Source organism: Musca autumnalis, unplaced genomic scaffold (assembly GCF_047663935.1).
Source record: "Musca autumnalis isolate F117 unplaced genomic scaffold, ASM4766393v1 scaffold_3, whole genome shotgun sequence".
Classification (NCBI taxonomy): Eukaryota; Metazoa; Arthropoda; class Insecta; order Diptera; family Muscidae; genus Musca; species Musca autumnalis.
Window position 1 is genome coordinate 186,969,358 of NW_027411866.1, and position 17,586 is coordinate 186,986,943.

General features: G+C 36.8%; 1 protein-coding gene across 1 annotated transcript; it reads right to left on the reverse strand.

Annotated features, from left to right (window-relative positions):
- Positions 1–6,752: 6,752 nt before the first annotated feature.
- Positions 6,753–15,916, reverse strand: LOC141396811 (venom allergen-1). The gene is made up of 2 exons (XM_073972466.1): positions 14,718–15,916; positions 6,753–7,234 (listed from the first exon to the last, which is right to left on the reverse strand). The coding sequence occupies exons 1-2, from the start codon at positions 15,698–15,700 to the stop codon at positions 6,922–6,924; spliced, it is 1,296 nt and encodes a 431-aa protein (XP_073828567.1). The 5' UTR covers positions 15,701–15,916; the 3' UTR covers positions 6,753–6,921.
- Between the last annotated feature and the right edge of the window lie 1,670 nt (positions 15,917–17,586).

Below are 17,586 nucleotides of genomic sequence, written 5' to 3' on the forward strand. Positions count from 1 at the left end.
AAAAATATATAACGGTACGTTATCGAATCCAAACTTTTTGTTGAAAGATACTTCATAAGATTACAAACCAAGATATATAAACATTCCCGAGGTTATTCCACGGATATCGACTAAAATGAAGTAACAAAAAGCAATTTGAAATGTGCTATTGACATGAAACGGAGTGTATACGGGGTATATCAAAAGCAAAGTAGAAAATATCACCTTTACAACTATGAGAAGTAAGTTGTCGTAGGTGGTCAAACAACAGAGATATCGCAATAGTCGGTAATGCATCTCTTTTTCTATTTTTTGTGGACTGCAGGTTATTTAAACGGTGTCTGCGGTGGCAACTTCTCAATTATAAAGCGGATTTTTGGGAAATAAAAAGGCAGGCATTTTTCTTAAAAATGGTGACAGTGTGATGTTGCGGTTTATTAAGGGAAAAGGTTATTTATGAGTTAGTTTTCATTCAACAAATTAAGGTTTTCTTTGTTATCAGACATTTTGTGTTAAAGACAAAAGAGAAACGTTTGGAATCAGGAAATAAATGGTAGCCTTCGATCCAGTGAGTAAAAGCTCTGCTGGATTGAATTCAAGCATTTATTCATTCAATTGTGGAACTGCAGTTTAAATTTAAAGAAAGAGAGAAATAATAATTCATTGTCTTATTCTAGTTTGTTGAACAGAGTTCAACAGTAGGTCCAAGTTTTGATATAGCCGATACCGATATGTACAGTGCCTGGTGTGTTTGGTTTTTTACCGTATTAGTCTTCTACAAAAATATGAAAAATATTCTGTCTAATCCTTTACTAGAGTACTTAAAATTAGTAATAAATTTTATCAATTCAAATATACGCTTGCACTTTTGTAATGAAAATAAAATTTCACTGCGTGGCATAAGTATTTTGACAAAATTGTTCTATTGATTTTTAGAACTCAACAATTAAAAATGTCTTATTTATATTTTTGATTATTATTAGTTACGGTAAAAATAATATATTTCACATACATCTGTACCATTATGGACGCATTTACGGATAGATATTTCAAGGATATAGGGATATTCAAGAGATTTATCATTAAACAACATTTTCGATGATTTTCTCCCATTATCTCGGAATATTTTGCGGATTTCGACTTTTTATGAGAGTAAGAAAATTTTTTCTTTTAAAAAATGTGATATTTGAAGGAAATATCTTTAAGTTTGAACCCGAAATACGCTTCAAAAGTGCTCCACAAAATCCAGCCTTACCATAGCAGCAGGGTTCTGCATCTGATCGCTCAAAGTGTCAGAATATTCATTATAGTCCACATCATTAACGGTAAAAATTAAATATCGCAGTATTTTAAACGGTGGATCACACTATTCTAATGTCTGGCAGCATTTGGGCATGGAAATAGCATCACAAGGACATTTATTTCTCAAAGATACCCAACTTTTTGGTTGTTTTTTTACTCAAACTTATCAAAAACTGTATTTTAAGATGAATTATGTTCAAATATATTTTTATCAGTCCACAATATGCTTCGCCGCAATGATTGTGGGGGGTAAATGATTTTTATTAAAAGTCTAATTGACAAGTTTTTTAGGTATGCCTTATCAACCGACTAGAATAGGCTTAATAGAGAACTTGGCTTAATAGAGAACTTGTTTTGACATATAAATTGCTCAGAAGATGAAGATTTGTGTGCATAAATAAGATTACATTTGTAATTCTGAGCAACGTCTGTAATATCACAATATTTTCTGTCCAGATCGTGCATATTTACAGAGTTTCCAGTATTTTGATATTTAATCGTTACAAAATAAATAGATAACTGCAGCAATATCTAATCATTAGTTACACTTATAACCGAAACCGTAATTTAAAATTTCGTTAAAAATTTTGACAACGACATTCCCTATTTTAATTTAAAATCTAGAACTGTCAAGTACATTTTTACTTAAATGTTAATAATTTAGCTTAAGCAATTAATTTTGGTACCAAAAGGTACGATTAATTACCAAAAGTAACATAATTACGACGTGATATAATACTTATGCCGTTTTGCTTTTGCCTCCCTATTCAAACATTCGCCTACCTAAACTGAAAATAAGCTGGAATTTCTTTGATCCATTAATTTTTATTTAGCTGAGAGGTCAAAGAAACCCCCTAAGCTGTTAATATCCCGTTTTATGAATTCTGACAATAATTACATGCCTTTTAAGGCAAATGTAAATTTTGTCAAAATAATTATGCCGGCCACTGTATATGAAGGCGTGGACCTATACCGACAAATTTCATATGGAATGTTTAATACCCAAAATGAAGATCAAATACCAAATTTCAGTCATTTCGGTGGAATATTGAGGCCACAACCTTCAAAATACCTAAAACAGGGAGGTACCGTTCTATGGGGGCAATATAAAGGCGTAAACCTAATAACACATATGAAGACCATGTACAAAATTCCAGCAATTTCGCGGGAATATTGAGGCCACAACCTTTAAAATAATAATAGGCAGGCACCGTTCTATATTGATAATATGAAGGAACGTTTAATATTCAAAATTAAGACTAAATACCAATTTCAGCCATTTCGGTGGATTATTGTGGCCACAACCTTCAAAATACCCAAAATCGGGAGGTATCGTTCTATGGGGACAATATAAAGGCGTGGACCTGTACCTACACGTTTCTGAGGATAAGTTTTATACCCCCAACGAAGACGAACTACCAAATTTCAGCCATTTCTGAGGAATGTTGACGCAATAACCTTCAAAACACCAAAAATCGGGAGGTACGTTCTATGGGGGCAATATGAAGGCGTGGATCTATACCCAAAAATTTTATAAGGAACGTTAAATGAAGACCAAATACGAAATTCAGCCATTTCGTTGGATTATGTGTGGCCACAACCTTCAAAATAAAGAAAATGGACCTTAGGGTGGTTTTAAAAAATCGATGTCGGATCTTTTTATACGGCACCCACCTAAAGTGTTTGGTTTTCTTAGATTTTAAGATTGCCAAAGTTTGAGTACAATCGGAATATGTTAACACGTGCCACTGGGCCCTCAAAGTTTCTATGGTTCCTATATATAGCTAAAATTAAAATCCGACCCGATTTTCAAAATTGTTTGTTTAGCCACAGAAATGAACTGGTAAAATTGTCTCAGCGATTGGACAGTAAATGTGGTCTGTAGAGCGATTTCGTGAAAATTCGCCTTTGGCACCATGCAAATTAGTATGGAAACTTTGAGGCCCCAGTGGCACGTGTTAACATATTCAGATTTTGCCCAAACTTTGGCAATTTTAAAAAAATCCGACATCTTTTTTTTTTCATTTGAGTTAACACCAGTCTAGTGGACCTATACGAAAAAATTTTATATGGAACGTTAAATACCACAAATGAAATCCAAATTTTAGTTATTTCGGTAGGTTTTTATGGCCACAACCTTCTAAACACAGAAACTCGCCAGGTACCGTTCTATTGGGACAATATGAAGGCGTGGACCTATACCGAAAAATTTCTGGGGCAAAGTTTTTTATACCCCGAACTAAGACTAAGTACCAAATTTCAGTCATTTCTGTTTGAGAATGAGGCTAAAACCTTCAAAGTACCGAAAATCGGGTGGTACCGATCTATGGGGGCTATATCAAAACGTGGATATAGCTATAGATATATAGCCCATTTGCAATATCAAACGTCCTGGGAGCAATAGAAACTTCGTTCTTAAAAATTGCGAAGTGTATCTTGATTTTAACAGACGGACAGACGGATATGGATCTTCGATGAATATTGCGATGTGTTACAAACAGAATGACAAATTTAATTATACCCTCCATATTATGGTGGAGGGTATAAAGAGCAAAATACACAAATATTCACTTATTTCTAATTAAACAAAAACCCAAAGAGTGGCGGCAGCACACCGTTTTGAGCAGGGAAATTCCCATCGAAGATAGTTCACGTGATTCTGATTACAACGAAATAATTCTTTCGTGGAAAATTTCATTGCCTCTGACATAATAACCCAAAAACTCTAAACAATTATAGGTTAACCAACACATTTACGCTTTAAGTCCACGTTTAGGGACGTGCTAAAAAAGCAGATAGTCGGTGTAATGGTGACTCAACGATATATTTTTTTATTGTTCAATAAAGCCAGTACTTTTTTTAAATTGCCTATTAGGGCGAAAATCATTTTTATATCAATAATTTTCCCGTTGGAATCGAGCTTAATGACCGTTTATTTCTGCAAGTGCAAAAATAAAGCGGAAGATTCGAACCCACACAACCACCACTATGTGACATGCATGTTTCGCTGTTGGTAGAGAGCGGTTCATCAGACATATCGGCTGTGAAGTGGCTTATCTATCATCCAACTTTCCCCTCTTTCAAATGCAATGCATTTTTTACAACAACAATTGTTATTTGCCCATTCAGTTGTGTTTTCATGACAAACACTTAGCGCTGCCTTTGAAAGTACTGAGTTTGGCTCTGAACGCTAACAAAATTTTGAAAATTTTGCTTATTAAAGCAAAGATCATTTTTATGCCCTCAGCATTAATGCTAACTAGGGTATATAAACTTTCAAACGGGCAACATGTGCCCCATCGAAATAATGGTTTTAGACCCCAAGTATGTATGGACGAAATCCATTTCAGATAATTTGGAGTCGATTTAGAAATGTCCGTCCGTCTGTACGTCTGTCTGGATGGTGCGCACGATAACTCTTGAACGGATCGACCGATTTGATCCAAATTTTGGATGGGTTACATCGGTCCACTCCTTCCGGTTCTTCCTACACAAAAGTTCGAAAATGTTCGGAAAATTTGTGTGCACCATAACTCTTGATGGGAGCAACCGATTTGGTCCATACTTTGCACATCGTGAAATTTCTACCAGACTTAGATGAGGTGGACTAAATCGGTCCACTCCTTCGGGTACCTCCCACACAAAATTTCGGAAAAGTTCAGTTTAGGACCTGCTCTCGAATCGCTTTGATTTTTGTTGTAACAACTTGTTGTCCTTTACCCCCCATTCGACGCTATAAGTTTCATCAGGTGCAAGTCCATACTTCCTGAGAAAATTGCTGAAAGGTGCAAAAAACCCCTATGACCCCGTATGTAGTGGTTGGAGCGCAAGATAACTTTCGAACGGATGAACCGATTTGGTCCAAAATTTGGCCTTCTTAATATTTTGTCCAAACATTATTTAAGTTAGAAGATAAGCCATATCGGTCCACTCCTTCAAGTATCTCCCCCACAAAAGTTGGAAAATGTTCGGAAGATTTGTGCGCACGATAACTCTTGAAGGGAGTAACCGATTTGGTCCATACTTTGTACATCGTGAAACTGAAGATGAGGCTCCAATATGGACTCAATCGGTAAACTCCTTCGGGTACCTCCCACACAAAATTTCGGAAATGTTCAGTTTAGGACCTGCTCTCGAAACGCCTTGGCTTTTGCTGTAGCAACATGTATTCACTGTCCCCCATACGAAGGTACAACTTTCATCAGAGGCATGTCCATACTTCCTGAGAAAATAGCCTGAAAGTTGAAAAAACCCCACACAAAATTTCGGATAAGTTCACTTTAAGACCTGCTATCGAATCACTTTGATTTTTGTTGAATCAACTTGCATTAGCTACCTCAATTACGATGGTAAAAGTTTTTTCCGGGGCAAGTCCATACTTGAGAAAATAGTCCGCAAAACTTTTGAACTTTAATCCTAATCAAAATTTTTTTCGGTTCATATGCCCAAAATTTTGAAACCCCCTAAATACATAAGTTTTTTGGGAAAAGAGTATTGCAATTTGGTATTTGGTCTTCATTTGGGGTATTAAACGTTCCATATGAAATTTGTTGGTATATATCTTCCATAGGACGATATCTCCCATTTTTCGGAATTCACTTCAATACACTTCGTGGTGGAGGGTATAAAAAGTTCGGCCCGGCCGAAATTAACGCTTTTCTTACTTGTTATTTTTAAAATTATTATTTTTTAATTTTAGTTTAAAGATACCACTAGTCATTACTGAAATAGTCTGATTATGCTGAGGGGTATTTTGCCACCGTTGAAAATATTGTAGAGAGATGAAGTCTGACCTAGGAATAGAACCCCTGCATGCAGTGTACAAGGTGAAAATATCATTGCACAACTATGGCAGCTCTAGCTTTAGTCATTGGTGATTACTTCCTTACGGTAGCGTAAAAACAAACCACACGTACCACTGTATTTCTCATTTGCCGTTGCTTAGTAATGGGGAGAGTGTCTTACCACTAATAATACACGAACTATTCTGAGCACCCCTGGCTTAAGTTATTCCTTAAGCTTAAGTCACTTAGAGCAAGTGAGCGTAAATAAAGTATTGAACTTTATGCTCACTTGCTCTCAGTAAGGACACATTGCCGGTCGCTGGAGCAAATATTTGCGTAATGTGACCTTACCTTTAACCTCTCGGCAATATTTGTTTGGTATCAAGCAGAGAAAATCGAGAGAGAGGCAAATTTAAGGGAGAATTAATATTTAATTTTTCTTGATGTTTCATTACTTATTTCAATTTTTTTTAAACATAAATGTTGTCTAAAATCTTCCACAATGCAAATTATTAAAAAATATAAATAAAAGATTGCATAAACTTTTAATTGTTTATGGTTCACAAAAAACTAAGAGTACGTTTTCACAATTTGACTGTGTGCTAGCACACAGGCGTGGTCACCCCTGGTATAAAGTTAACTGCGTTTACCTTCAATTGTTGCTTACTATCACCATTAACCTATTAATTTTGTTTTCTTTTTTTAATTTCCGTTTTATTTTTTTATGTCACATTAAATAACTTATAATAGTTCTTAACACATACTTAACTAACTAATCTTAAATATTTAATAATTATCACAAAATACTATATTTTTCATCATATGGTGTTGTTGTTGTTGCTGCTAAATAACATCATTAATATCTTACATTATTATATGTAGCATTCTCCGCATCTTCTGCTGTGTCATTTTCTTCAATTTCATATTCATAGTTTGCTTCTTTCCAATCGCATAATGCTGGATATTCGTTGCTTATGTTATACGCGCACTTAGAAGCTGCCGGTCCACTTTGATAAATTGGTTCACCATAGATATTTGTATAATCATAGTTGCATGTCATTAAAAAATGAGTATCCAAAGGTAGATCGGGTTCGTGATAGCGTATAGCGGCACAACCAACACGGTGCACGCGATCGGCAACCATTTGGGTAAAATGACCAATTTTTTTACTAAAAAGTGAAGGAAAAGAACTCTATGTTAGTTAAAAATACAAATATATATATAAAGGTAAAATTTAATTTAAATTTGCAAAATTTTGTGGAAGATGTAACATATCTGACTTTTGTACATGTAAACGTTTGCTTCTATGTATAAACATAAGTATGTACATTTACATATTTCCATAGTATCATTATTATTTGCCCTCCTAACTTTTCACTGTTTAAAAGTTTAAAACTCATTGTGAAACAATAGAAAAATTAAGTGTTACATACTGTCATGCTTCGGGACATCTAAACAATGCAATTTAATTTGAATAGATTTGTTTGTGTAATACCTGTGGCTATTACAGATTTGACGCCTGCTACTTTTCCGGTCTGGTAGAAAGGTAAAAAACTACTTTATGCTTAAATAGAAATGTAATTAATCCAGAAACTTGTGACACAATTTCATTAATTAATTAAATCTAATTTCAACTATACTCTGTAGTCAAATGAGGGTATAAAAATTCTTTACTACGAGCAAAACGTTCCTTATCGAAACACTAGTTTAGGACCCCACTAAGGTTAGTACCAAATCCGTTTCATATAATTTAGAGTCCATTCATCTGTCTGTTGGGTGTTGCGTGTGATAACTCTCGAACGGATCAACCGATTTTGTCTAAACTTTATACCTCGTAATATATTTTTTCCCAAAATTAGATTTTCTGAATTGTGTGGTTCTTTTTGGGCGTATGAACTTGTCGAGGTGGTGTCTGAAGAAATAGACCACGTTGTCTATATTAGAAGTGGATCTTATTTTGGGAGTCATTCCTTTCAATAGATATAATTCAGAGCTTTTGGATCACTATATCAGGAAACATAAACATGCACACGAAAAACATAAAGTCGCTGTTAACAAGACCCCAAGATGTACCTTCGGTAAAAATTTACAAAGTCTCAAACTGCACTTAGACAAAAATTAAATGAATGAAAAACGAAAAGTAGGGGGGAAAACGACAGTCGGCTTTGCCTACAGCGATATCCCCTCAGCCTACTTATGTGAATTGAAGCTTCCATCTACGAACACATCGAATATATTCAGTGTCTTTTCAGAATTTTATGACCCTTTTTGGACATTTGAACTTGCCGACAAAAATGTGGATTAGGATTAAAGTTCAAAACATTGACGGAGGAGGTACTTCAAGGAATGGAGCGAGTCCAGTCTTTTCGATAGATATCGCGCCCACTACACGCAGAGAAATATATGTTAGTAATATAAAAAATATAAAAACAAGTGAGAACGGCGTTAAGTTCGGCCGGGCCGAACTTGTTATACCCTCCACCACAAGTTGTATTGAAGTAAAATGGAATAATTAGTTTCCTTTCGTGTATGAAGAAGACTTAATACTAAATTTCAGCAATTTCGGTAAAACAATGTGAGGCACCATTCTATGGGGGCTATTTCAAAACGTCGATATATACCGACAAATTTCTGATGGAAAGTTTTTAAGCTCAAAGAAGACTAAATACCAAATTTCCTATATTTCGGTAAGAGAATGTGGCTAAAACTTAAAAAATACCGAAAATCAAGAAGCACGCTTCTATGGAGATATAGGAAGACGTGGACCTATACCGATAATACTCTTCTGGAATATTTTATAACTCTTGGAAGACGAAATAACGAATTTAAGCCATTTCGGTTGGATATTGATGTCACAATCTTCAGTATTACGAAAATCGGAAGGTACTGTTCCATGGGGGCTATATCGAAACGTGGACCTATACCGACGAATTTTAGTCAGAAATGGGGCAATATGAAAGCGTGGACCTGTACAGACATATTTCTGGCGAACAGTTTTATATCACATTGAAGATTAAATACCAAATTTCAGCCATTTTGGTGGAATATTGAAGACACAACCTTCAAAATACGAAAAATCGGGAGGTACCTTTCCATGGGGGCTATATTAAGGCGTGGACCTACACCGACAAATTTAAAAGGGAAGTTTGAGTACCCCCAACGAAGTCTAAATACCAAATTTCAGCCATTTCGGTGGAATATTGAGGCCACAACGTTCAAAATACCGAAAATCGGGAGGTACCGTTCTATGGGGCTATATGAAGGCATGTACCGATACCGACAAAGTTCTGGGGGAAAGTTTTATACCACCAAATTTCAGCCATTTCGTTGTGATAATGAAGCTAAAACCTTAAAAATACCGAAAATGGGGAGGTACCGTTCTATGGGGGCTATATGAAGGTGCGGATCGAAAAGTTTTATACCCCTAAAGAAGACTACGTACCAAATTTCAGCCATTTTGGTAGGATAATGAAGCTAAACCCTTCAAAATAAGGAAAATCGGGAGGTACCGTTCTATGGGGGCTATATGAAGGTGTGGACCGATACCGACAAAATTCTGGGGGAAAGTTTTATACCCCTAAAGAAGACTACGTACCAAATTTCAGCCATTTTGGTAGGATAATGAAGCTAAAATCTTAAAAATACCGAAAACGGGAGGTACCGTTCTATGGGGGCTATATCAAGACGTGAACCGATATATCCCCTTTTCAATACCAACCATCCTGCAAGTAATAAAAACATCTGTACCAAATTTTGACTCTCTATCTTTAAAATTGCGAGCTGTATCTTGATTTTAACAGACAGACAGTCGGACGGACTTACGGACGGACAGACGGACATGGTCAAATCGACATAGAATTTTATGCTGATCAATAATATATATACTTTATAGGGCGACGAATATTTCGATGTGTTACAAACGGAATGACAAATTTAATTATACCCTCCATATGGTGGAGGGTATAAACATATGTTGCTACCCAAACAAATAAAATTGAGATATGTTACAAACATATATTTGTTTGGACCCAAACAAAGATATGTTTGCGACATTTTGTAATATATCTCAATTTTATATGTTTGGGTACCAACATATTTTTTATGTTAGAACGTATTTTTCATGGGTGTAGAGAGGATGTTTGTCAAAGAGAGTAACAATAGGGCTCTCGCGGCTGCGGAATGCCGGTTTATAATAAAGAGCTGTGTGTATGGTGTAATAGGAGACGCAGAAGTTTTGTGATGTGTATGCGTAAAATACGTGTGTTTCGTGCTTTGTTGTTGTTAACCAACGTAGCAAGCGAAGAGGAATAGAAAAAATGGTATTAATCTTCTTTCTTCAGTGTTCTAGAGACAATCGTTGATTTAAGACGGTAACGTGAGTGAATAAATCAGTGTTTTTTCTTTTCTCAAAGAAATTGTGCTTTTTAGTAAATTAAATGTCCAATACATATTATAATTGAATCAAAAAGGTGAATAGAAATATTTTATTGGACAAGGAAGAAATCTTATTTAATATCGGTAATTACATCAATACATTTTTCATATACATATGTACATACGTATGTGTATTTGAAATATGGATGTACCTATTTATTACATTATATAATTATTTGATTTCAGGTAAGGAGAAGCGTTCAACGATGTTTCTATTAGGGATACGCAGTAAAATGCTATAATCGGTTTTTCGATCATTCGGTTTTTGTGAAAAACATAAAACTCGATTTTCGGTTAGTCGATTATTTGAGAGTGTTCAAAATGTCGACTTTCGATTAATCGTTAACCGCCGAAAACCGATTATAATCGACCATTTTCGTTGATGCGATACGTGATGGTTATATGTATAAAACGTAGGATCGATTACGCGGTCTTAGCACGCCCAATAGTCAACTACGACTAATAGTCGACCACGATAATAGTCGACTACGAATAATAATGGACTACGACTAATGGTTAACTACGAATAATAGTTGACTCCGTCTTCCGAAAGTCGATTAAGAATAATCTATTATCCGGTGTTCGCACATTCAATAGTCGACTACGACTTTTATAAATTTTACGGCAAATAACCGATTAATCGATTAACCGAAATCGATTTTACGTATCCCTAGTTTCTATATATTTTTTCTTTTTAAAAGTGCGACTTTTTATAAGTTGTTTCATTCAGTTTTTTCTTTTATTAAAGTCTGTTTTGTCTTTCTTTGGAATTTTTTATGTACCTATGTGTCTGCTGTGCTTTTGCTTTTTTTCTATGGATTTCAATAAAATACCACCATTTATAAATGTGCTGAGAGCATTTGAGCATACATTTCAGTGTGTTTCACATTGACATTTACGCTCCCTTGCTCTCAGAAAGCGCCCACTGGTGCATGTGTTTGTTTTTTTGTGGCTTATGGGTTTGATTTGTTTGCACCCAAGCATATAATTTGTTAGCACCCAAACATATAATTTGATTGAATTCAAACATATCATTTTTTTGGACCCAAACATATAAGTTGTTTGCACCCAAACATATAATTTGTTTGCACCCAAACATATATTTGTTTGCAGGTCCCAAACATATGCTATGTTTGGGACTGCTTGCAAACAAATATATGTTTGCTGCGAAATAGGTTTGGGGCATATGTTATAATAATTGTTCCACAAACATCCCATACGGGACAAGGGAGACTTCTCTCATATCAATGAGTGCACCCCGATTCATATTAGCTCAATGATAAGGGACCTACTGTTTATAGTCGAGTCCGAACGGCGTGTCCTAAGACACCACTAGTAGAGAAGTTTTACATGGCTGAAATACTCAGGAAATGTCGCCAGCATTACTGAGGGGTATTTTGCCACCGTTGAAATTTTTGATGTTGCCTGGCCGGGGAATCGAACCCACGACCTTTAGTGTGTAAGGCGAGAGAGGTTTTTTCTGTGTGTAGTCATTTCAGTGGGTCATCGTATAGCTTTAAGACCATTATGCCAGGAAACATGGACTTGTCCACGGAAAACATAATATCATTTTAAACTGAACCACAGCGAATTGCATCGGTATATATTTCCAAAGGATATTCGAACAGACCCAAAATAAAATTTGGCAAAATATTAGGAGATCCAAAGTTTGGACCAAATTGGTTTCAACGTTCAAGAGATATCCTGCATACCGGAAGTTGTGAACCGGTATTAACCATTTTCGAACTGAAACTAAGTTTGGACAAAAAATGACGAAGGCGAAATTTTGGACCAGTTCGTTTGATCAGTTCGAGAGTTATCGTGATCTCCAGCCACTACATATGGTGCCATAAGGGGGTTTTAAACCTTTCGGACTGTTTTCTCAAGAAGTATGGATTTTGCCCTAAAAACGTTTATCTTCGTAATATAGACAGAGAATGCAAGTTGCTACAAAAAATGAAATTTATTCGAGAGGATTAGATTGAACTAATCCGCTAGCTAACGAAAGAAATAGCTCCTAAAATTAGGTTCTGCCTTAAAATGGGCTATGATGTTGTTTCTGTTATCTGGTTCTGGTAACCTAAACTAAATGCGTCTGGGAAACAGGTGAGGGGGTGTAGCTGGTCAGTTAAACAGATACAGCGTATCGTGCGGTCCCAGGTCACATACAGGGCATGTGTTGTGTATGGTGCCGTCAATTCGGATCCAATACAAATTGAGAAGGCTACACCGTCCGAATCTTAGTAGAGCTAAAACCACTCATGTTTGCCTTGGCAGGTGGCGTTTTTATGTTGCGATAGATGGCGTGGTCTCTGAATACGGAATTCACATTACACTCTTGAACTAACTGCACAATTCCATCAATGTGATTCCCATCGAATACTGTCTGATAGGCTCCTTGATCTAGAGATTCCAGTTTGCACCTTTGGATCACCCTCTAGATTATGAAGATCGTTCCTACGGTCCCAGACCATATTCGAGTATAAATAATATGAATTGAGGCGGTTAGATAGTACGGACCTTAATTGTGTTCAAACCATTTGTGTTTGCATTAGCAGCTAGCGTTATTCTGATGTGATGGCAATGCTATTCAAGCTTGAGTTCGTTGATCTAGAGGTTCTCGTTTGTGCCATTGGACCACTCCCTAGATTATGAAGATCTCTCCTAATGTGCCTGGGAAGTCCACAAGAGTGTGACAGGCGATAACACCGGTCAGATGTTCGTCTCTTCATAAAGATGGTCCACTGTTGTCATAAGGAGGCACACAGTTGCAGTCCTCAGCGCGGCATCCTGGCGGGTTTGAATATTCTTCCAGTGCGTAGCTCCACCATTTGCACTGGCGTCACATTGATTAACACAGACCGACCTACTGCTTTATAAGGAATCAAACCGTCTTTGTGCTGCTGACCAGCGACTTGAGGACCATGTTCCTAATTCTGATCTTATCGCAAATAGCAGTGGCTTGCGCGGACTACTAAACATGATATCGAACGTTACACTTATTTTGTGGTAGTTAATGGTACGAACATGTGGCGATTTGTATATCGCTCCTCTTCTCAACCTAACCCAACCTAGTGGTCGGAATCAGGACACAATCGTTCTATATGTTCAAGGGAAACATTTGGTTTTGGGTCAACACGGTATGAAAGAACTCGCTGCCGAGGAGATTCCACGTGGGCCCAACGCTTTGCATTATTGCGCGTTGTGTATGATATCTGCAACATCGACCATCGTAATTTGTGGTGGTACTTCTTTGGATGAGACGGCTCTTATACGGCGGAGTATACTCCTCTTCACCCTTCATACTGTTGCTGAAGTGAGATTGGTATACACTGTACAGACTGGTGTATAAGAGTGGCATGTTCTCTTCCTCCACTTCTTGAACGATCCTTCCACAAAACGTTGTACCCATTGCAACGATCATGACGTTTCTCCGACTTATACAATTTACAATTTCTCTGCATTTTTGCGGAGACCGTTGCAATTGAATTGCACGAACGATGCATTTTCGGTGCACTGAACAACTACATGTGGTATTAGATGCTGCGTTTGTTGTAGGGAGTCTGCGAGGGTGTCTCGTATTCCGAAGACGACGAAGAAGGTGGAGACACGCCTCTATATGATCCGGCGCAGCAAGCAACAACATACTATGAACCAGTTTAGGTTGCGGAATTTTTGAATCTGGACACAGACAAAAATATGCGAACATCACAACAACAAAATATTATACGATATTTTGCAACTTCATAACGACACCGTTTCGGATCAACCGTATTTTCTACTCATTTATATTTTTCATTCATAGAATTGGGTTAAATTTTTGTTATAAAAGAAAGTATTTGAATATAAATTTAAATAAATCGACAGTTGATTTATTTGCCATAAAAATCACTTTTGATTCACTTAACATTAGAATTTGTTGATAATATGCTAAGCGTTAAATTTAATGTGTATAAATTATACAAAACTAAGGTGTGAAAGAGTTTCAAAAGAACAGCACTAAAATTCGGAAACTCAAAGAACTTGAACTTTATTCTAATTTGAATAAGAATATAAATTGTTAGGCTTTGAGTTTCTGGGTATTGATAGCTTTTTCTTTTTTGTTTTCATTTTCACTATTTCTTTTGATTTTAAAAGGGAGAACAAACTTCACATTGCAGAATGTGTGACCTCATTTCAGTGTAGGCCAATATCATTTTACTTTTTTCACCCACTTACCCCTTTGGATGCAAATGATACGCATCAATGAATGATTGATCGGCATCGATGTGTTCCTTAAACCAATTGACAATAAAGTTTTTCATGCGACGTGAATGCGACTTGATTTCACGTCTTATCCAATAGTAACCAATATTCTGACCACTGTAGGGAAAGCGGGGTGTATTGCGGCACAGGTCGTGACTAAAGCTGCAACGTTGCACGTGTAACGTGGCCAAATGCTCCAGTTCGGTGTCCCATTTAATTTGTGGCATGTGCGAGGCTGGTTTGTAACCGGCCACTTGACCCGATGCTATGCGGGAACGTGCCAAATTATGCAAAGCCAAAATGAGATTACGACGTCGCTCGCTCATGTGCAGCAGGTGTGGTTGGGAACCGCAGTTTGTAGCAAAGTGCCCTGTATTGTGGCAGGCAACGTGTGGCAACACTTGTGTGTGGCTGCCGTTGTATAACTCACACAGTGAGGGTTGACAATATGGATCGGCAGAGGTCGCAGTAACATTGCGTGATGATGATGAAGAAGTTGAACTTGTTGGCGATTCTGTTGTGGTGGTGGAGGCGGAGGTAGAGGAGGTGGTATTTAAAGTAAGAATATCTTCTTTGGTAGCAGGATTTGGGTGTGTGGTTGTGGCAATGGTTACTGTCTTCATTGTCGTCTCCTTGCCTGTTAATAGAACAGGAGCATCAGTTATTAGCTCAATTTTATTACTAGTCTCCGTTGTTGCTATTGCTGCTGCTGTTGTAGTGGTTTCTTGTGTTACATTAAGTACTGTTGCTATTGTTGTAGTCATTATTGCTGAGGGAATTTCAGTTATTGGTGAATTTTCATTCTCGTTTTCCCTTCGTCTTTCTTCAATTTCCGTTTGTAATTTATTGGTAAAATTTGAACTTCCCGTTGTTGTGACTACATCCTGTGCTGTCGTAGAACTTTTTATTAACGACAATATAATCACAGTTATTATGAATTTGAATTTCCACATCATTTATTTAATTTTTTTTAAACACTTTTGTTTAACTAATAATTTCTTTGTTTAGTTTAATTTGAATTTTTTGTTTATTTTTCGTTAATATTTTTTTTCAATTTTTTTTTGCTTGAAGCTGTTGTTTGTGTGTGTTTTTACAATACAAACAACCCGTTCGAACACACTGAAATCCGAACAACGTTCTAAGATGATGGACGGATGGATACAAACTGTTTTGCATTCATGCACTGCTTTGGCTATTTCTAATCAAAAAATCGAAACAGAGTCTCTGAAAAAAATTTCTCTAGTTTTTGTTATGCTAATCATGATATTCGATAATGATGCTGGGCGTCGGGATGGGTTGTAGTAGATTGATTCTTGATGTTTAAATGTTGAGAAACATTGTTGCCATCCGATATTTTGTTTACAAACAAATATAATTGCAATTTTTATGGCTTCTGAAGTAACTTGTGTATGGCGAAAGAGTGATCGTTTGCGATAACTTTTTAAAGGATTCACTAGGAGCCAAAATAAAAAATCAGTAAATTATAAAGAAACAAGTAAAAACGTGTCAGTCGGCTTTGCCGACAGAGGTATACCCTCAGCCAATGTGAATTGAAACTTTCATCTACGGACAGATAGAATGTATTTAGCGTCTCTTCAGAATTTTGTGGTCCTTTTTTAACAATTGAACTTGCCGACAAAAATGTGGATTAGGAATTAACACAAATGTTGAACTTTTGTGGGGGAGGTACCCTTAGGGAGGACCGATATGGGCCATTTTAGAAGTTAAACTAAATTTTGACAAAATATTAGGAGATCCAAAGTTTTGTCCAAATTGGTTTCACCATTCAAGTGATATCGTCCTAACATTTTAGTGAAATTTTTTAAATATTAGGGAGAAGTACCGGAAGTTGGGGACCGGTATTGCCCCATGGAACTAAGTTTGGATAAAATATGACGAAGACCAAATGTTGCACCAAATCGGTAGAACAGTTCGAGAGCCACATATGGTGTCATAGGGCATTTTACACCTTTCGGTATGTTTTCCCAAGAAATATGGACCTACTCCTGAAAAAACTTTTACCGTCGTAATGGAGGTAGCGAATGCAAATCGCTTCAACAAAAATCAAAGTGATTCGAGAGCATGTCTTTAAGTGAACTTATCCGAAATTTTGTGTGGGAGGTACCCAAAGGAGTGCACAAATATAGTCCATATTCGAACCTGATCTATATCTGGTAGATATATTAGGATGTGCACAGTATGGATTACATCAGTCGCTCCCTTCAAGAGTTATCGTGCGCATATTCTTTCCGAAGGGTTTTGAATTTTTGTGAGGGAGGTACCTGAAGGAGTGGACCGACATGATTTATCTTCGAACTTAAACTATGTTTGAACAAAACATTACGAAGGCCAAATTTTGGACCCAATTGACAGATCCGTTCGAGATTTATGTTGCGCTTCAACCGCTACACACGGTGTCATAGGGTTTTTTTTGCACCTTTCAGGCTATTTTCTCTGGAAGTATGGACTTGCCCCTGATGAAACTTGTACCGTCGTATGGGGCGCAGTGAATACAAGTTGTTGCAACAAAAATCAAAACGATTCGAGAGCAGGTCCTAAACTGAACTTTTCCGGAATTTTGTGTGAGAGGTACCCGAAGGAGTGGACCGATTGAGTGTGCAGAAATTTTCCGAACATTTTCGAACCCATCTTCGAACTTAAACTAAGTTTGGGCAAAATATTACGAAAGCCAAATTTTGAACCGAATCGGTTGCTCCGTTCGAGAGTTATCGTGCGCACCAGCCAGACAGACGGACGGACATGGCTAAATCAACTCCAAATTGTCTGAAACACATTTCGTCCAAACATACTTGGGGTCTAAAACCATTATTTCGATGAGGCA